Raw genomic sequence first — 21,554 nt, 5'->3', positions numbered from 1 at the left:
ACCTTGGTCATTCCTGGCAAATCCACAAGTGTCAGATTGACAACGTTGGGTGAAAAAATCTTAAGATGAATTGGTTCAGGGCTTACTCCCTAAAAAATAAGTTTTAAAATCTCATATTAAAATCACATTGAAATTTCAATGAAATATATGTTCAAGTAAACCTCATTTCATGTAGATAGACATTAGATGCTTTTAAATATGAATTAAACCATGATCCCTAAAACATTTCAATAATCAAAACCTGATTACATTGGAAAGTAATAAGGGAGCCAGCCAGGCATAAAGTATATTATAATCCTAACTCAAATCCTATACCAATAATGCCCACAATTTATTTCCATTATACTTACATTCTTTTCTCTTGATTCTAGGCAGATACCATTTCTTAAATATGTTCAATAGACTTAGTGCTGAACAAAAGAATAACATATCACTATCCAAATTTATGAGGTTCTTGAGCTTAGAAAGTGAGTTGTTAGGTAACAAGTTATCAAAATCAATTTGGTTCCTAATCTTTAAATATCAAGTGACAAGAGTATATATTGGAAGAGAATCCTCAAAAAATTTTTCTGGATCTTCAGATACCCGAATTCAAATACTAAAAATCTGGATAGTGTGAAACAGCCATATTTTCTCTTCCCTTTAATATGATTATTACACAGACTCTTCACTACTGGCCCTTTACAAGTTTTAGCGTTGAGTTAGCTATATGTAAAACGACACTTATAAAACGTTCGTAACTTGTCTTTTTACACGTCCTTCTTTATCCTTTAAAATATTTATCCACCTTATATCTTCCTTCCCACTGAAAATTCCAATTTCCCAGAGAGCTTTTTTGGAACATCCTTTACTCTGAATTCTCTGTACAAATACATTTACTCTGAATTCTCTGTATAATTATATTTACTATATTAGATTACTCTGAACTACTATGCTATTTTTATTTTTTTTAAATAAATGTTATTACTGGTATTTTAGAGAAAGGGAGGATAGATAGAAATGTTGATGAGAAACATCATCAATGGGCTGCCTCCTGCATACCCCCTTACTGGGGATTGAGACCAAAACCTGGGCATGTGCCCTGACCAAGAACTGACTGGTGACCTCTTGCTTCATGGGTTGACACTCAACCACTGAGCCACACTGGCTGGGCTACTTTTCTGTTTTTAAATACTCCAAAGTCATTACATGTTGATATTGGGTATACCTACCTTGTTTGCATACTTCTTTGTGTGGTATCATGTCCAACACAAAGCTTTTTCTAAAAGCTTTTACAACTCCAATCTCACAGATACTTTAAATTCTTCAAGGCATTATTTTGGACATATAGACCATTTAGATATTTTCACATATAAAACTACTTATTTAAATCAAAGTATCATTTACTTTATTATAAATATGATTTAGGAATGATTTTCCATAGATTTGAAGGTAGGGGACTTCTCACCTTTTGGACACTGGATGAGAAAACCTGCAAGGTAAGTCTATCATGTCCCCACCATAAATTATACATCTTGTATGTATATGGACTAGATCCCTCAGGACATACAGTTTAGTACAACTAAAAACTTTCCTTTTTGAGTCACCAATCACATCCACTCTAAATTCTAGTACTACATAAACTTACGACCAATTCCCGAGTTCAGTAAATCCATGGGGTTCTCAGGAAAGATAATTCAGACTGGTGTTATCATTAATATCCCAAAAGTCAAACTTATCCCCGATATAATTAAAGGACTGAGGACAAGCTAAACTAGTTTCCTGTTACTTCTTCTGCCTTCTATACAATTATTAGAAATTCAGGAACATATCGCAGCCGTAGCAGTAACTCAAAGATTACCAGCCTAGAGTTCAATAAGGAACAAAGCTGAGTCAATCACTAAAACACAAATAGCCTGCATAAGCATGAAAAATTAACGTGGCTCCCAAAATGCCTTTCTGTCAGGAAATAGCCTCTCCAGCACAGTATCTGGCAAGTAAAAGGGCTCAATAAGTATTTGTTGAATATTAGTAGTAGGCTAGAGCCCACTTATAGGATTAAATGTGCCTCTGGGTATTTATAAGAATGGAGGTAAAAATAAAAAAGAAGGGAAAAGAGAGAAAGGTAATAGGAAAAAAGGAGAGAAACAGAAGCATTTAAGGAGGCAGTCTCATAGTGTCTAGTGTCAAGACTAATGATATCTTAGACACCTAATTTATCTTAAACTCTCTCAATCTTAGAAAATCAGAAAATATTCAGTTGCTAACATTACAATTGACTCTGGAACAACACGGGTTTGAACTGGTTCCACTTACATGTGGATTTTTTTTCAACTGACCTGTACAGTTAAAACCCATGTTTTTCAAGGGTCAACTCCATGGTTGGGAATCAGAATATGCAGAGTGCCGGGATTTTCCACTCATCCCACCACTGTTCAAGGGTCAACTGTACTTTTCATATTCACTGAAATAAAAATATTTATCTCTTTGCATTAAGCAAATCCAGCCTTACTCAAGAATAAGAAAAGAGCTCTTTAAAGTATATGTATCTCGCCCAACCGATATGGCTCAGACATTGAGCATCAACCCAGGCACAAAGAGATCACTGGTTCAGTTCCTAGTCAGGGCACAGGCCCAGGATGCGGGCTCAATCCCCAATAGGGGATGTGTAGGAGGGAGCCGATAGATGATGTTTCTATCTCTCTATCTCTCTCCCTAAAAACCAATAAAGAGAAAATTTAAATAAATATATCTCATAAGTTATACAATGCTTCCTGAATTAAAGTACAATCTATCAGAAAAAGATAACTTATTGTAGCAGTATTAAATGGAAAAATTATATAATAAAGTGGTATGTACATCACAAAATCAAGAATAAACATCTAAATGAAATATCTGACTATATAAAAGCTCTAAGAAACAAAATGGATTTTATGTAGTTTTAATATGTTTATAAAAATACTCCATTAGTATCAAAGACCAGGATTATGAATTTACAATGCTCACCACACATTATATGCAAAATACTCTGAATGATAGATTTACTAATGTTTATACTTTCTAGCTCTAAAAGATACCTACCTTATTATTTCCTGAAATTCTCTCTGTTTCATTTTCAATTTCTTGTCGAATTTCATCAAAATCTGTGTAAAGCTAAAAATTATTGAAACAAAAAGCATGACTTTCAAAATAAGATTAAAAGTTCTTAAGTGGGGGGTTAATAAATTTTAAGATGTTTACAGATCTGCTTTAGAGAATTAGTAAACAAATTCTAATATATACATATATTTTTCTGAGTCAAGGAGTCATAGTAGAGATTTTCAAGGCTCCCTGATCCCGCAATAGTTAAGAATCTCCATATAAAAATAGTCACAGGGATATAAAGTACAGCATAGGGAATATAGGCAATAATATTGTAATAGTTATATATGTGCCAGATGGGTACTAGACTGATTGTGGTGATCCCTTCATAAGGTATACAGATGTCTAATCACTATATTGCATGCCTGAAACTAATAAAATTTTGTACATCAACTATCATTTTTTTTTAATTCTTAAAGGAATCTCTAAATTAGAGAGAACAGGGTTCAACTAGTGTTTTTCAAATAAACTACTATGATTAGAAATGTTACTAAGATAAACTTTATTTTACAAGCAACAGCTTCTTCAACATAACATGCCACAGTGCCAATGATAAGAAACTAAATTATCAACTACTTGTACAAAAAAATTTTTCAGCATGTTATTTCTTCATGATATTCTTTTGTCATTACCTTATTTTTGGTGTGAAGAAATTTACCCCACTCCTCTGCTTCAACTCCTGGAAAAAGAAAAGCTCCATTTATTGGAAACTATGGAAATTACTTTTTATCTTTATTTAGGAATCCAAAAACGCAACACAATATTACTGGCTCCTATTTTGCCACTAACTACAGTTTCACAAGTACTTTAGGATCTGCTGAATTAGCCTTTCACATTTTAAAAACGGTATCATGTATTTCAAAAACATGACTAATTTCAGATAGAGTTGCACACAGGTCATTCCACCATTTGAAATCTATATTTTATGAAAAAAATTGTTCACTTTTCTTCATATTTTATATTATAGTAAAAAGTACATTCTGTATTTTTAAATATCTTACACATAAAAGTAGGTTACCCAATCAAAGTACTCAATTAAGCTAATGGCTTGAAAGAAGAAAAATTAAGAATCTTACTGAGTAATGCAAAAAAGCATATATAATAGATTTACACAAATAACTTTGGTAAAAATTTGCAATATGTGAATGAAACAGCTAACTTTTCAACCCGTTTTTATTTTTTTTAACTTGTCTTCCCATTGGTTACCTATAAAGTCACAATTTGTTCTTCCTATAAAGAACTCTCTCAGGAGTATGACACTATTGTGTAAAAATTTATATGCACTTTCAATGTGAATTTTTCCCTTCGGAGCCAAGATTACATTTCTAGGCTTGAAAGTAGGAAAGAAATGAAATAGAGGGGAAAGGGGGCACCCCAGCATATGCATTGTATGGAGTTGCTCCACTCCATTAGTTTCCAATAATAAGCCTGTTTCTCCTACACTTGCTTAAAAAAAAAAAAAAGGAAAATATATTCACTGAAGGTACTGTTTGAGTGGTCTAAAACTTAGCAAGTTTTGCTTTATGTTTCCCAAGAAGTTAGAAATGTTTAATTGTAAAAAGGTAAACTAACTTTACCTCCCCCAAGCACAGCTACTCTGCTTTGTCAAATTCAGAGTTTTAAATGTTAATGACTGAGTTTATGAATAATGCATATCAGCCACCTGAAATCAAAATAAAAATGACCGTAAGATCTTTAAATAAATATTTATTGAGGGAAAAGTGGATCAATTCTTTGGTGAAATAAAGGTAAATAAAACTGGATCCTTTTTACAAGTAAAATGCTCACCTACTTGAAGCTTAGTACCTTCTTCCAAGAAGTCTCATTGGAGGACTGGAGTAATCTAGGTGAACAGAACTCACAGAGGCAGATACTACATACCAAAGGGGTGTTTTGAATTTACCTTATATTATAAAGGCCTGGCTTCACAAGCATGTTTTTTAAATTAAAAATGCAATGCATTCACCATATAAAAAAAAAAAAGCCTTCAATCTGATGAAATGCCAAAAGGTAACAAGAGCCACTAAAACCTGCAACAATCAATGTGGATAAGCAAATAAAAACAGAAGAAAAAAAATGCACACAGCCTGTAAGAGTACATAAGCACACATGCAGGCATAATAGAAAAAGAAGGCCAAAAACAAATTGATAAAGGAAACCTTTAGAAAGGTGTCTTGAGTTTTTCCATGTAGCAGGGTCTGTAGTTAAAGAGAAACAGCACAGAATGGTAAGTTTAGTGCTTATCCCTAATATTTTAAACCTTTTTAAAAAATGTGCAGAAACGGGAATATATTTCAAATTCTCGTAGCATTCAATTATTCAAAATTTACAACTATATAATTTTCATTATAATTAATTCTAGTTAGAGGGATGTATATAGTATTTTAAGTGATATAAATGAACATGTTGTGTGCCATAATTTATTTTTATTTTCCATTACAACTAATTATGTCACTTCTGGTTTCTAATTCTAACATAAATGGATTAAAAATAATTTACTGTTCGAAAATTTGCCTTAGATATTTGATAACTGACTATGGAAAAAAAATAAATTACCTGGTCAAAAAGAATCTATAAAATATACCAAACACATCTTTCAAAACTTTAAGAGCAAGTAAATATGCTTGTATATATTCATTAAGATTGAGCTTTATAAGGGATTGTTCTTTGAATTGTATATTGAATTTAACAGAATACCACAAAAACAATTTGGTCTTCAATCAGCATGTTACTTTTGGATTTTGTCTAAAAGGAAGTCTTCTTCAGGAAAGCATGATTTTTTTCTTACAGTTTAATTTTGTTTTTATTAAGATTTTATCAGAAAACTATTTTACACTGGCAGAAGTGGGGGACAAGCTGGAAAATACTATAAATCTATATACTGACACCTCCGTTATCCTATGTAATTATCAGAATGAAGGATTTCATGTTAAGTAAATTTTCCTGATAATTAAATTATACATATCAAACATTAAAATTTTATTTAAGCCAGCTTTGCTGACCTCTATCTAAAATGGATTATATTGCTCCTCCTAAATTTAACTCTTATTGATAACTTCAGCCTTTGTTACATAACAAAGCCCTCTGAGGCTATAAATCTCTGTACAAAATGGTAAGATACTTTTTTCCTCTTTTGAAGTTCTTCTGATTATGTTTTCCTCCCTTTCTCCTCTCTGTCAGGCTGTCAGTGGTTCATACTCCTCTGGCTAACTGTTTTTCTGCGTCATTCTTTCTAATATCCTCTGGGTTAGTTAGAAAGGTTTATGACTAAATAAAATTGTTTATCCTGAGGATAAAGAGGCTCTGAGGAGAAACTAAAGAACTATCCTAATATTAATAAGACACATGAAATTTAGTACTCAAAATTTATGAAATCTATTTTGTGTTCTGGGTAGCTGAGTTGTCATTTTAAGTGAGGTTTTATCTTCTTATATAAAAAAATAAGCACTAAGCTTGGAAAATATATGTATATGCAGGTAAAGATATGCAGATTTATTGGCCAACCACCAAGAAGAGACATCAACAAAACAGTGGACATACAAGCAAAGAGTGAGAAACTAACACTTTTATAGCTGAAATGCACACCCTTTTCTAGAAACACTGCCACATCAGCAAGTGGTTTCTGAGAGACAGGTTTATCATCTGCCTTTTTCTAGGTGACTGAAGAAAGTTAAAAGAAAGACATCTAATGAATGCCATATAGTACATTAAAGTTTTAGTTTAAGGTATTTGGCAAATTTGATTTAACAAGTTAGTAGAAATAAAATTTTAAAGTGTTATTCTATATATTTGAAACTAGACAATAAGTTAGTACAAAATGATTAAATTCAGGTCCAGAATTTCAATAAAAATATATAAAAGTGCAAAGTAATGAATAATATACCAAGAAGCTACCTAATATAATTAAAGGTTCATACATATCCTTGGGCAGTCTATCCCAAAAAAATTACTGTTAATTAATATCTACAACTTCATTAACTTGCTTCAGTGATTAACTTCCTACAGTCATTATAAATGTTCATGACAGGACTCTCTTTCCCTGGGGGTGAGGGCCAAGCTACCACCACCAATGCTCCTATAATAAGAAAAAAAATTCAGATACAGAAATTAAAGTAACTTCAATTTCATCAATACTATCATCTTAGATCAGATACAGAAAGTAGAATGAAATTGCCCTAAAAACAGATGTCTGCAGATGAACAACAAACATGGTGCTCTGCTGCAAATGTCATTTAATACTTAAAGCTACTTTACAGACTTTTAAAATTTAACAGTCTGAACCAAACACTGAACTAAAAAAGGAAGGTTAAATATATTACTCTCATCAAACATCCCAAAGTTCACTAATATAAATGATTAATATAGGATACATATTTAATAAGTAACTTAAAATCTGCTGATGGACACAGACAGCATTTCTTAAATATTCAGTTTAATCAAAGAAGTGTAATAAAGGACAGTGCATATTTTCTTGTCTTAGTAATCCAAATTTACTATTTGGGGGAGGGGGATCTAAAAATCAAAACAGTACGTTCAACATAGGTAAACCTTAGCAAGAGAAGGATAGTAAAAAAATAATTTAAAAAATTAAAACTTTCTAAAAATAATCATCTTATTGAAGGGCAAAAGATTCAAACATAGCAGGCACATTGGTAAGATCAGAAAACTGAAGGTGAGATAACACTGCTATGCTGAAAAGCAAAGTCATTTAAAATAAAAATCTTTAAACTACCACCTAAATTATTTAAATTCTAAATCAAAGTATAAAAAGCAAAAACATTGTCTTAAGTACTAGGAAAAAAGTTTAAAACACTCAAGACAAAAACTTTTTCTTTAGAAGAACTGATTTCTGTTTGCTGAGTTTCTCACTAAATCCTCCATTAAACAGCATTAACAACAGTTTACTAAGCTGAATAACAAAAAGGTACTATTCCAAACAAGTTTACTATCCTCCTCAAAACAACAAAAATTACTCTTCTTTTTCATGAGAAAAGATGCATACCACTTCTCTTCACAGGACTTCCGATCCTGCTACAGCCACTAATTTCTACCTGTCTAATCAATTCATGGCTTTAAGATTTGACCCAAAATAATAATTCTTATTCCAATTCTAAAATTTACCATTTTCTTCTCCTGTTGTTTTTCGTTGATCTTCAGGTGAAACATGGACTAGCTGCAGAATGAGAGGTCTCCGGGTGACAATACCAGTGCCTCTGGGAAGCAGGTCCCTCCCCACTAGGCTCTCTAGCACTGAGCTCTTTCCACTGCTCTGAAAACAGAATACATAAGAGCAAAATGAGTTCCTTAACAGATTTATTTATAACTCAGTAAGACTATATAAACGTAGCAGCATACACAAAATTATTTTAAAGAAAAAATGATTGCAAAGACTTTTAAATGAAAATTGTTACATTTTCTATTATATGTTTATTTCTTTAAAATAAAAAATACAAAAAGAATAAAGAAGTCTCACTCCCCCATAATTTTCCTACCTTTCTGACAGTCTCCCAAATGTTGGTATAAATAAAATTATGTAGATAATATGTAGATATTTTACTTTAAATGGGGTAGTACTATATGTATTTTTATCTAACCTGCTTATATTTTATATAATAATCAGAGATACCATTTTATATCAATATATTAACTACTGTGTTTAACAGTTAAATATATTCTACTTATATAAAATCAAACCCCAATTGATGGACATTTAAATGGTTTTTGCTACTACTAACCATGCTGCAAAGTATGATTTGTACATATAACCTTACTCACTTCTATTACCTCATTAAATTTTCTTCATTTAATGAAACTGCTGTGATTAAATATCATACACATTTTGAGCAATCACAGATATTGCCAGGCTGCACACATGAAGGCAGGCACCAAGCTATATTTTTCCATTAAATTTGTTACATCCCCATCAGCACTGAGCATTATCTTTGCTACTTTTCTAGATGAACACTGACAGCTTATTTAAATTTGCGTTACTTCATTATTCAAGTCAAGCATCATTTTGTGAAGGGCTATCTGTATTTCTCTTTCGGTGATTTGCTTGTTCAAATGCTGGCATTTTATCTGTTTTTTTATTAGTTTTGCAAAGCTCTTTAGCCATATAAGTATTTCATTTTTTACTGTTTTTAATATTTCCCCCAACTTCTTATTTTGAACATTTCAAAGCCACAAAGGAGTTTCAAGATAAAAAGCAGTGAATACCATATACCTTAACAAAGATGCACTAATTATGAACAATGACACATTTACTTTGTCTCTTATTTGCACACACATACTTTTTCTTTTGCTGTCCCCTTTGACAGTTACATATATCATGACACTTCATCCCTAAATATTGAAGCATATCTCCTAAGAACAAGGGCATTCTTCTATATAACCACAATTTAATGATCACACTCAGAAAACAACGTAAATACAACACATCAGGTCCTTGAATAATGTCATTTCGTTAAACAGCATCTATACTAATAAAAGGGTAACATGCTAATTAGACTGGGAGATCTTCCAGACGTCCTACAAAGAGACTCAGGCAAGCCACGGATGGCGACTGCCGCTGCCCAGGGCCAGCCCAAGGTTCAGGGAAGCCGGGGATGGCGGCTGCAAGCTCAGGCAAGCCTCGGATTGCGGCTGCCCAGCCGCCCAGGGGCGGCCCGAGGCTCAGAAAAGCCACCAATGGCGGCTGCCCAGCAGCCTGAGGCTCAGTTAAGGGGGGATCAGGCCAGCAGGGGAGCCATTAGGGGCATCAGGCTGGCAGGCAGAGATGGTTAGGGGTGATCAGGCAGGCAGGTAGGCAAGTGGTTAGGAGCCAATGGTCCCGGATTGCGAGAGGGATGTCCGAGGGGTCCCGGATTAGAGAGGGTGCAGGCTGGGCTGAGGGACTCCCCTCCGTGCACAAATTTCGTGCACCGGGCCCCTAGATTCATTATAACATTGATGAGATAACAGAGGAACTTACTCTTATTTAAATCAATTAGCCTATGGTAAAATTGGTTTCATTATGTCATTTTCTTAACATCAAAGAACCTATCAAGGACATTAAGTGAGGACTTACTGTTCTAATAAACGGTAGAAAATCAAACACTATATAAATCCTGTGTATTATATATTTTAAATGTTTATATTTTTCTGTTTTTCTCAACTTTGTAATTAATGTTTTTCTGTACTGTATATTTTCTTAGTAGCCAAAAGTAGTACTTCTTTTAATTTCATACTTTCTACCAATGCAAGATCCTAAATCAGAAAGGGTCTATAGAAAGCAGATGGCCCACTTAGGTTAACTTAAGGAGGGTTATTTACAAGTGGACTATTTACAAAGCTGTCAATAAGGCTTAGGAGAATCTCAAAGGCTGAGTGCAATAACCCAGGCTAGTAACAAAGGCAGCCCCCTTGCAAGGAATAGGACTTTCAGAAGAGGGAGAGCCAGACTATGGAACCTACATACAGAAATGAGCCAGGGGAATAAATACCCCAACTTTAGTCTCCTTCTTTCTCCAATTCTTGCCAGGGCTCTCCATTTCCAAATCCAATCAGAAGCCAGAGGACATAGGGGCCCATTCATGTTGTCCAGAAAAGTCTCACATGAGATAACAGGATATGGAGGTCCATATTGAAGATTATGCAGTATAACTAATATTGCTATGTTTTGGTACCCAGGTTTATCCCTCTCATTAAATAAAATGGTGCTTTCCATCACTTTTTTTCTGTACTTTGCATTAACTTAAACGACATAGAAATGTCCTGTTCTTTATGTTTGATAAACCTGTACATAAAAATCATCTAATTCTCTTGGTCTTTTAAAGTTATGGACATAACTGCTTAGAAATTTTTGTTAGAATTATTCATTTTTCTTATAATATTTTATATTTGTTTGTTTTTGCTCTAACCAAATTTTTAAATGACGATTAAACTGATTTAGTCATATCTGTATTTTATTGATTTCATTTTGTAATTTTTTTATGGCTTAGGTGCATTTTATTGTTTTGTTTTTTTTTATTTTGTAAATTTGTAATACTGTTAATTTCCTCCTCCCCCTTCCCTCTCTCCCTTCCTTACCTCCCTCTTCCTCCTTCTTCTGGTGTAGATATATTATTTATCCAGTCTCTTTTTCTTTTTTTTTTAATATATTTCATTGATTTTTTACAGAGAGGAAGGGAGAGGGATAGAGAGTTAGAAACATGGATGAGAGAGAAACATCGATCAGCTGCCTCCTGCACTCCCCCTACTGAGTATGTGCCCGCAACCATGGTACATGCCCTTGACAGGAATTGAACCTGGGACCCTTGAGTCCGCAGGCCGACGCTCTATCCACTGAGCCAAACCGGTTAGAGCTAGTCTCCTTTTTTAAAATTGCAGGAGTTAAATGTTTAGCTTATTTTCTCTATCTGAGCTACCAACACTTGCCCCACCCACCCTATACACACACATCCCCCAATCTGAGTCGCCTCTGTCCTGTCTTCTATTCTGATATGGTGATTCTCAAGGACACAGTTTATGACAAATTAGAATAGCACAATTACTCATTTGCTTTTTATTTCACATTACACAGTCTCCAAATAATACCAATACTACCATTGCCAATATGATTACTAAAAATAGTTTTTTAAATGTTTTGAATATGATCTCTCCATTCTCCTTCCCACCTCTTTACAAACCATACTTTTTTTTAACCCTCATTTCATCTTGGTTGTCTAACTATATGTGCAATGCTAACAGTCAGTCCTTACGTTAATGTCTCTCTAGTTATTTGATTCCCTGAACCTTGTTCTCTAGCAGGTTCCTCAGGAAAGGATGATGGGAACAAAAGTTTTAGCACACTAATGACAGTTTGTGACTTTTACACTTAAAATTCAGTTTGGATATATGTAAAATCTTGAGCTCATGTTTCTTGAGTATCTTAAATATGCAATTCCATATTAAATTATGTCCTCTCATAAATTCTCTCATAATATTTCTTCTCTCATAAACTGTTACTGTATAAAGGTATAATAATCTGATTTTCCTTCCCTTATGACGTATGTGACTTATGCCTGAATGTCTGATTTTTATTTTTCCTTGAATGTCTAATAATTTTAATAGACTGTGTGCTGGTCTTTATCTCACAAAGAATACTTTTTAAAGTTCTCTCCTGAATTCTGTATTGACTGCATTTTGTTATTCTGATTATCTCCTTTAAGGCTACTGATTTTCAGTTGTACATTTTTCTGTATCTACATACTAGATTTTTTTAATGACGGGTTGTTATGGACTAAACTAGCGTTCCCGTTGCAGGAAAAATCCTGCAATAGGGTTTCCTGCTGCACTCTACCCCACCCTGCCTGCTCTCCTCCCTTGTCCCCCGCCCCGCAATCTCCGCCAGCCCCCCTGCTTTTCTAACTTCTCCGCCAGCCCGCTCTCCTTCCTTCTTCCCTGGCCCCGCCTCTGCTTCTCCCTTCTCCCCCGGCCCGCCTTCTTTGCCAGCCCGCCTGCTTTTCCCTTCTCCCCTGGCCACGCCTCCGCTCCTCCCTTCTCCCCCGCCCCGCCTTCTCCGCCAGCCCCCCTGCTTTTCTAACTTCTCCGCTAGCCTGCTCTCCTTCCTTCTCCCCTGGCCCCGCCTCCGCTCCTCCCTTCTCCCCCGGCCCCGCCTCTGCTCCTCCCTTCTCCTCTGGCCCCGCCTCCACTCCTCCCTTCTCCCCTGGCCCCGCCCCTTCTCCCCTGGCCCCACCTGCTCAACTTCCTTCTCCCCAGGCCCCGCCTCCGCTCCTCCCTTCTCCTCCCCCCAGCTTGCTTGCTTCTCTGCAGCTTTGCTCCCTTCTGCAGCTCTTGGCTTCTTTCTACCCTGTCGCGATATGCAAGTTAGCCGCCATCTTTGGATAATTTGCATATTTGTCCTGATTGGCTGATGGGCGTGGCTTGGCTGGTGGGCGTGGCTTGGGCGTAGCGAAGGTGAGGTCAATTTGCATATTTGTCTATTATTAGATTAGAAGATTGTATTACTCCAGAATTCATTTATTAAAGCCCTATCAACCCCCTCCCCTCAGAATGTGTACCTCAAAAGGTTTTTTTACGACAGAGCCTTTAAAGAGGTGATTAGATTAAAACAAGGCCATTATGATAGGTCCTAATTCAACCTGACAGGTGTCCTTACCAAAGAGGAAATTTGAACACACATAGGCAGCCATTTGCAAGCAAAAGAGAGGCCTCAGAAGAAACTGGACCTGCCAACACCTTGATGTTGAACTTCTAGCCTTCAAAACGGTAAGAAAATAAATTTTTGTTATTTAAGCTACCCAGTCTGTATGGTATTTTTTATGGCAGCCCTGACAAATGAACACAGGGTTTACAAACTCAATTACCCACACAAGCAATTTTTAAACATTGGCAACTAATACATTTTTTAAATATCTATATATATATATATATAAAAGGCTAATATGCTAAGTGTCCCTCCTACCATCCAACCGGTAGCTATGATGCGCACTGACCACCAGGGGGCAGACACTCAACACAGGAGGTGCCAAGCTGCAGTGACTTGGCTGTGGTGGTTCTCAGGTGACGCACCCCAAAACCAGAGAGGAGAGAGCCCGATACTTCACGGGGCCGCACAATTCCACCTTCGGCCGTGGGTTATGTTGTCACTGGGGCACTCTCAGCCCTGAATCTGGATTACTGCACACTTGTGTTTGCATTCCACACCCTGTACAATAGCAACTTTGCATAGTGCTCTCTCACACTCTGGGACCCCCCAGGAGATGTTGGAAAGCTGGTTTCGACCTGATCCCTGCAGGCCAGGCCAAGGGACCCCACCTACTGGAGGGACCCCACTCTCCACAGATGCCAGAGAGAGACCATGGGAGGTTGGCTCCAGGGTGTGTCCGGTCCGTCTCACCCAGTCCCACCCCGCCAACCACCTTCTAATTTATTTCCTTCCAATGTGCATGAATTCATGCACCGGGTCACTAGTATATTATATGCATCAGTTCCTGTTCAAAATAGCAAGTAGGAGGATCCTCAACTCACATCCTATCACAGACACACCAAATCTACAGCTACAACCAAACCACTCCCTCTGAAACTCAAAAACTGAGTGATACACATCAGGCAAAAGGCAAAAGCCTACACTGAAATGGGTAGGAGAGGCTGACACGATTTTGCCATAAACCCCACCCCAGGTGCAGTGACCCACAATATGGAGGAAACTAAGAATACCCACATTCTTCCTGAGGAACAAAGGGTATGAGCTTCACATCTGGTACCCCAACTTCTAAGATCTACACCTTTGAAAGCCAGTAGAGATTGTGTCCATAAGACCCACAAGGCTGTAGTGAACAGATAAACAGTTCTTAAAGGGCTCATGCAGGCTCACCATACCCCCTCCCCGGCACAGCACAGAGTGGACAGAAATGCCCATCTCCCGGTCTTCCCCAGAAAAAGCTGTGTTTATATATACTTTAAAAGCTACTGCCTGAGGGTTCAGCTTCCAATGAGCTTGAACCGAGATGCTAACTAAGATCCTCCTCTTTGACACTGACAGATCTTGGCATACCCTCAACTCCTGGGAGCCACTAAGAAAAAGGTAGGCTGCTTGGACAATCACAAAGGTTTGAGAGACAAGATCTAGGGCAATAAGGTACATCTCATACACAAGGCCACTCTTTCAAGACTGGGAGAGTAGGTTATTTTATCTAGTTTATAATAACAAACAGAGAATCAGGGAAAATAAAGAAATAAAGGAATGTGTTCCAAAGAGAAAAAGAAAAAAACAAGATAAAACTTAAGAAAAAAAATAATGAAATTAAGATAAGTGTTTTATCTGATAAGAGTTAAAAACAATGGCTATAAATTTGCGCGATGAACTCGAGAGAATGTATAAAGATAAATTTTCAACAAACAGAAAATATAAGAAAGTAACAGAAATTACAGAGCTGAATACAATAAATGAACTGGAAAATAGAAGGGATCAACAACAGACTAGATAAAGCAGAAGAATCGGTGAACTCTAAGACAGTGCAATGGATCTCATCCAATTAGACCCCCCCCAAAAAATAAGAGTTAAGATAGCTTACAGAACTTATGGGACAACATCAAGTGGACCGACATTAGTATTATAGGGATCCCAGAAGAAAAAGAGAAAGAAAGAGGCAGAAAACTAATTTGAAGAAATGATGGCTGATAATTTCCCTAATTTGGAAACAAACATCCAAATCCAGAAAGCCAAGGGAGTTTCAAATAAGAATAACCCAAAAAGACTCAAACTAAGACACATTACTAGTATAATTAAAATTTCAAAAATTAACCCTTTGCACTCGCTTGCTTTTTTCTCAATTCCTTTATTCTAATGCTAACCGTGTCGAGTCACACTCAACATCCGAGTGCAAAAGGTTGAAGACAAGAAGAGAAGCTTAAAAGCAGCAAGAGAAAAACTTCTCGTGTATAATAAAGCAAGCCCCGTAAGACAGCAGATTTTTTCAATGGAAACTTTGTAAGCCAGAGGGAGTGGCATATTTAAAGTGCTAAGAGTTTTTTGTTTGTTTTTTAAACTGCCAACCAAGAACACTTTACCTAGCAAAGCTATCCTTCAGTAATGAAGGAATTTTGAGATAAGCAAAAGCTTAAGAAGTTCATCACCACTAGAGAGGCCTTACAAGAAATGTTCAAAGGACTTCTTTAAGCTGAAATGGAAGCATGTAACAAGAAGACATATGAAAGTATAAATTTCACTGGCAATGGTAAATATTGTGAAAACTCAGGAAAATCTAATGTGGTAGGTTCATCACTTCTAAATTTAGTAAGAAGGTTAAAAGGTAAAAGTAGTAAAATTAACTGACAACAATAATTTAGTAATGATAAACAAGATAAAAAGATGTAAACTGTAACATCAAAAACATAAAATGTGTGGGTTATCCATTTAAAATAGACCACTATAAATTGCTTTATGTAAGCTTAATGGTAAACACAAAGGAAGAACCATTAGTATATACACAAAAGATAAAGTATTTAAACATACCACACTATAGAAAATCATCAATACACATGGAAGAGAGCAAGAGAGGAAGAAAGGAATTATAAAATAGAAAACAAGAAAATGGGTAAGTCTATACATGTCAATAATTACTTTAAATGCAAAGGAACTAATTCTCCAATCAGAAGATATACAGTGGCTGAATAGATTAAAAAAAAAAAAAGACCTATCTATATGCTGCCTATAAGAGACTCATGTCAGATGTTAAGAATATATACAGACTGAAAGTGAAAGGATGGAAAAAGACAATACATGCAAATGGAAATGAAAAGAAAGCTGGGGTAAGCAAACAAAGTAAACTTTAAGACAAAAGACTGTATTAAGAGACAAAGGGAAAAAAAGAGAGGGGATCCAACTAAATAAAATCAGAAATGAAAGAGAAGTAACAACTCACACCAAAGACATATAAAGGATTGTATATTATGAACAACTATATGCCAACAAGCTGGGCAATCTGGAGAAATGGATCAATTCCTAGAATTGATTGGAAATATACAATCTTCTAAAACTGAAGCAGAAAGAATCAGAAAATCTGAATAAACAGATTACAAATAGTGAAATTGAATTAGTAATAATAATAATAATAAAAACCAAAACTCACAACAAAGGTCGTGGACCAGATGGCTTCACAGGGGAATCTTACCAAACATTCAAAGAACTAACACCTATCCTTCTCAAGCATTCTGAAAAACTCAAGAGAAAGTCTCTGAAGCTCATTTTATAAAGCCAATATTATCTTAATTCCAAAACCAGATAAAACATTACAAAGAAAGAAAATTATAGACCAATATCCCTGATGAACATATAGCTAAAATTCTCAACAAAATATTAGCAAACCAGACCCAGCAATACATTGAAAAGGTCATACAACAAGACCAAGTGGGATTTATTCGAGTGATGCAAGATTGGTACAATATCTACAAATCAATAAATGTGACATACCACATAAACAAAATGAAGGATAAAAACCACATGATCATATCAACAGATGCAGAAAAATCATTTGATAAAATCCAGCACCCACTTATGATAAAAACTCTCAGCAAAGTGAGAATACAGGGAACATACCTCTAAGTAATAAAGGCCACCATATATGACAAATCCACAGACAACATCATACTCAATGAGCAAAAACTAAAAGCATTTCCCTTAAGATTAGGAACAAGACAGGGCTGTCCGCTTTCAATACTCTCGTTGAACATAATACTGGAATTCCTAGCCCAACAGTCAAACAAGAAGAAATAAAAGGCATCCAAATTGGAAAGGGAGAAGCAAAACTGTCATTATTTTAAGATGACATGATACTATATATAGAGAACCCTAAAGACTCCACCAAAAAACTTCAGAACTGTATAAATTCAGCAAAGTAGCAAGATACAAAATACATATCCAGAAATCAGTTGCATTTGTATACTCCAATTATGAACTATCAGAAAGAGAAAATTCAAAAAACAATCACATTTACAATTGCATTAAAAAATACCTAGGAATGCCCTAACCGGTTTGGCTCAGTGGATAGAGCGTCGGCCTGCGGACTCAAGGGTTCCAGGTTCGATTCCAGTCAAGGGCATGTACCTTGGTTGCGAGCACATCCCCAGTGGGGGGTGTGCAGGAGGCAGCTGATTGATGTTTCTTCTTCATCGATGTTTCTGACTATCTCTCCCTCTCTCTTCCTCTCTGTAAAAAAAATCAATAAAATACATTCTAAAGAAATACCTAGGAATAAATTTTACAGAGGATATAAAAAACCTATACTCGGAAAATTGTAAGACACTAAAGAAAGAAATTAAAGAAGATACAAATAAGTGGAAGCGTAAGCCGTGTTCATGGATAGGAAGAATTAACATCATTAACATGTCCATACTACCCAAAGCAATCTATAGAATCAATTCAATTCTATCAATATACCAACAACATATTTCACAGAACTAGAACAAATACTGCAAAAATTTGTATGAAATGAAAAAAGATCCCAAATAGCCACAGCAATCTTGAGAAAGAAGAATAAAGTTGGATGAATCACACTACTTGATATCAAACTACTCTAAAGGCCATTATAATCAAAATGGCATGGTACTGGCATAAAAAGATAGATATACAGTAGATCAATGGAACAGAATACAGAGCCCAGAAATAAACCCAGGACTTTATAGTCAATATTTTACAAAGGAAGCAAGAACATACAATGGGGTAAAGAGAGGATATTCAATAAATGGTGATGGGAAAATTGGACGGATATGTGCAAAATAATGAAACTAGACCACCTTCTTACAACATACACAAGAATAAACTCAAAATGGATTAAAGACTTAAATGTTAGATTCGAAACCATAAAAATCTTACAAGAAAAAATAGTCAAATCTCAGACATTTCTCGTAGCAATATTTTTTCTATCTCCTCATGAAAGAAAATCAAAAGAAAAAATTAAACAAATGGGTGTACATCAAGCTAAAAAGTTTTTGAACAGCAAAGGAAACAATCAACAAAATGAAGACAACCCACTGAATGGGAGAACAGATTCGTCAATGACACATCTGATTAAGAGTTTAATATGAAAATTTATAAGGAACTTATAAAACTCAACACAAAAAAACAATTCAATTAAGAAATGGGTAAAGGACCTGAATAGACACTTCTTCAAAGAGGTCATGCTGATGGCCAAAAGACATATGAAAGGATGCTCATCTTCACTAATCATCAAAGAAATGCACATTAAAACAACCTCACACCTGTCAGAATGGATATTATCAAGAAATCAACAAACATGAGTTGGTGAGGAAGTTCGGAATAGGAAACTCTTGTGCACAGTTGTTGGGAATGCAGATTGGTGCAGCCATTGTGGAAAACAGTATGGAGTTACCTCAAAAACTTAAAAGTGGAATTGCTTTATGACCCAGCAATTCCACTTCTGGGAAGATATCCAAAGAAACTTGACACACTAATTTAAAGAACAGTATAAAATAGAGTATTATTCAGCCATAAAAAGGAAAATTAAATTGGGACAATGGGGATGAACTTTGAGGGCATTATGCTAAGTGAAATGTCAGACAGAAAAAGACAAATAACATATGATCTTACTTATATGTAGAATCTTATTTAAAAATAAATAAAAACAGGCCATGACTGGGTAGCTCAGTTGGTTAGAGCATTGTCCTGATACACCAAGGTTGTGGGTTCCATGCTCCAGTCAGAGTACAAACAAGAAACAACCAATGAATGCATAAGTGGAACAACAAATCGATGCTTCTCTCTCTTACTCTCTTCTCTCTAAAATCAGTAAATTAAAAATTTAAAAACAAAGAAAAAGGTCATTGTGGTTGCCAGAGGCATGGGGTGGATAAAATGGGTAATGGTAATCAAAAGGTTAAAATTTCCAGTTATAAAAAATAAGTCCTGGAGATGTAATGTACAGCATATGTACAGCAAGGTAACTATAGATAATAATCCTGTATTATATATTTCAAAGTTGCTGAGAGAATAAATATTAAAATTTTTCATTATAAGATAAAAAAGTTTCGCAACTATATGTGCTGGATGGTCACTAGATTTATAGCGATAATTTCAACATACACACACATCATTATGATGTACACCTAAGTCTAATGTAACATGTCAATTATATCTCAATTTTTCAAAAGAAAAAAAAATGTGTATCAGCACATACAGACCAAACAAAACACGTCTCTGGGCTCCCAAATTTTTACCTTAGTATTACAAATAGTGTTAGCTCCCTCAACAATTGGTTACACCAGCGGTTGTTTTCCCCTGGTGATTTAAATACCCAGTGAATGTCTACACTCTTTCCAGGAAGGTGAGTGGATACAGGAATATAGAAGTCACAACTGGTTTATTATAGAAGTCACAACTGGTTTATTCTGAAAATAGAGTGACCTGTTTTTTTTCATCTCCACATACTTCCAAAATTGATTCAATATCCTGAGTATTTAGGGGCTAAAGATTTGATTTGTGTGCCTTGTCTCAGTGTCATCTTTTAGTTTCTTCCAAATTGTACTGTATTGACGTTTATAGCGTTTTGAATTTATATTTTGAGATGGAGCCTTTTACTGAAAAAGTCTTTGTCATATATTTAGCTCTTTCCCTCTGGCAAGTAGCATCAGTTGGGAATGGAGAGTTGTAAATATCCGTTCATGCCCCATTGATCAATGCTGATTCAGTTTTTAATATCTAAGTTCTTATTTTTCATCTTAAATACTACAGGCTTCTCAACTCTTTATTTTGCTATTAATATAACAGATAAAGATGTGCTTTTCTTATTTTTTTTACTTTTTAAAAAATATATATTTTATTGATTTTTTACAGAGAGGAAGGGAGAGGGATAGAGAGTCAGAAACATCGATGAGAGAGAAACATCGATCAGCCGCCTCCTGCACACCCCCCACCGGGGATGTGCCCGCAACCAAGGCACATGCCCCCGACCGGAACCGAACCCTTTACCCTTCAGTCCCCAGACCGACGCTCCATCCACTGAGCCAAACCAGTTTCGGCTTTTTTTTACTTTTTATGTGGTAATAATTTAGACTTATAGAAAAGGCTTCCTTAATATTTGCTTCACTTATTTTAAATAAAATGTTTCTCAGAATATCCTTAGAAATGTTAATTTAATGGTATTTAAAACTAGAAGCCCGGTGCACGAAATTCGTGCACAGCGGGGGGTTGTCCCTCAGCCCAGCCTGTACCCTCTCCAATCTGGGACTCCTGGAGGGATGTCCGAATGCCCGTCAAACGGGCAGTCGGACATCCCTCTCACAATCCAGGACTGCTGGCTCCCAATTGCTTGCCTGCCTGCCTGCCTTCCTGATTGCCCCTAACCGCTTCTGCCTGCCAGCCTGATCACCCCCTAACCACTCCGCTGCCAGCCTGGTTGATGCTTAACTGCTCCCCTGCCAGCCTGTTTGCCCCCAACTTCCCTCCTCTGCCAGCCTGGTCACCCCTAACTGCCCTCTCCTGCAGGGTTGATCACCTCCAACTGCCCTCCCTTGCAGGCCTGGTCCCTCACAACTGCCATCCCTTGCAGGCCGGGTGCCTCCCAACTGCCCTCTCCTGCTGGCCATCTTGTAGTGGCCATCTTGTGTCCACATGGGGGCAGGATCTTTGACCACATGGGGGCAGCTATATTGTGTGTTGCAGTGATGATCAATCTGTATATTACTCTTTTATTAGATAGGATAGAGGCCTGGTACAGGGGTGGGGGCCAGCTGGTTTGGCCTGAAGGGTGTCACAGATAAGGGTGGGGGTTCCCTTGGGGTGTGGGGTGGCCTGAGCGAGGGGCCTGTGGTGGTTTGCAGGCCGGCCACGCCCCCTGGCAACCCAAGCAGAGGCCCTGGTATCTGGGATTTATTTTCCTTCTACAATTGAAACTTTGTAGCCTGGGGCGGAGCCAAGCCTGCTGTTCCCTCCAGGG

At 36.3% G+C, this 21,554-nt stretch overlaps 1 protein-coding gene across 8 annotated transcripts in view; it reads right to left on the bottom strand.

The window, feature by feature from the left end:
• Positions 1 to 21,554, bottom strand: part of DNM1L (dynamin 1 like) — a 49,241-nt gene that overhangs the window by 18,603 nt on the left and 9,084 nt on the right. For 4 of the 8 annotated variants that reach the window (XM_079773421.1, XM_079773422.1, XM_079773423.1 and 1 more), the window contains exons 2-6: positions 8,242 to 8,389; positions 5,280 to 5,318; positions 3,753 to 3,799; positions 3,061 to 3,132; positions 3 to 89 (exon numbers count right to left, since the gene is read on the bottom strand). In XM_079773421.1, the coding sequence (XP_079629547.1) occupies positions 3 to 89; positions 3,061 to 3,132; positions 3,753 to 3,799; positions 5,280 to 5,318; positions 8,242 to 8,389 (393 nt within the window). The remainder of the gene's footprint in view (positions 1 to 2; positions 90 to 3,060; positions 3,133 to 3,752; positions 3,800 to 5,279; positions 5,319 to 8,241; positions 8,390 to 21,554) is intronic. The other 4 variants (XM_079773417.1, XM_079773418.1, XM_079773419.1 and 1 more) reach the window with 1 other exon arrangement.

Source organism: Cnephaeus nilssonii (genome assembly GCF_951640355.1).
Source record: "Cnephaeus nilssonii genome assembly, chromosome: 6".
NCBI classification, from domain to species: Eukaryota; Metazoa; Chordata; class Mammalia; order Chiroptera; family Vespertilionidae; genus Cnephaeus; species Cnephaeus nilssonii.
Note: the sequence above shows the minus strand (reverse complement) of the source record. Positions and strands in the feature narration are given on the sequence as shown.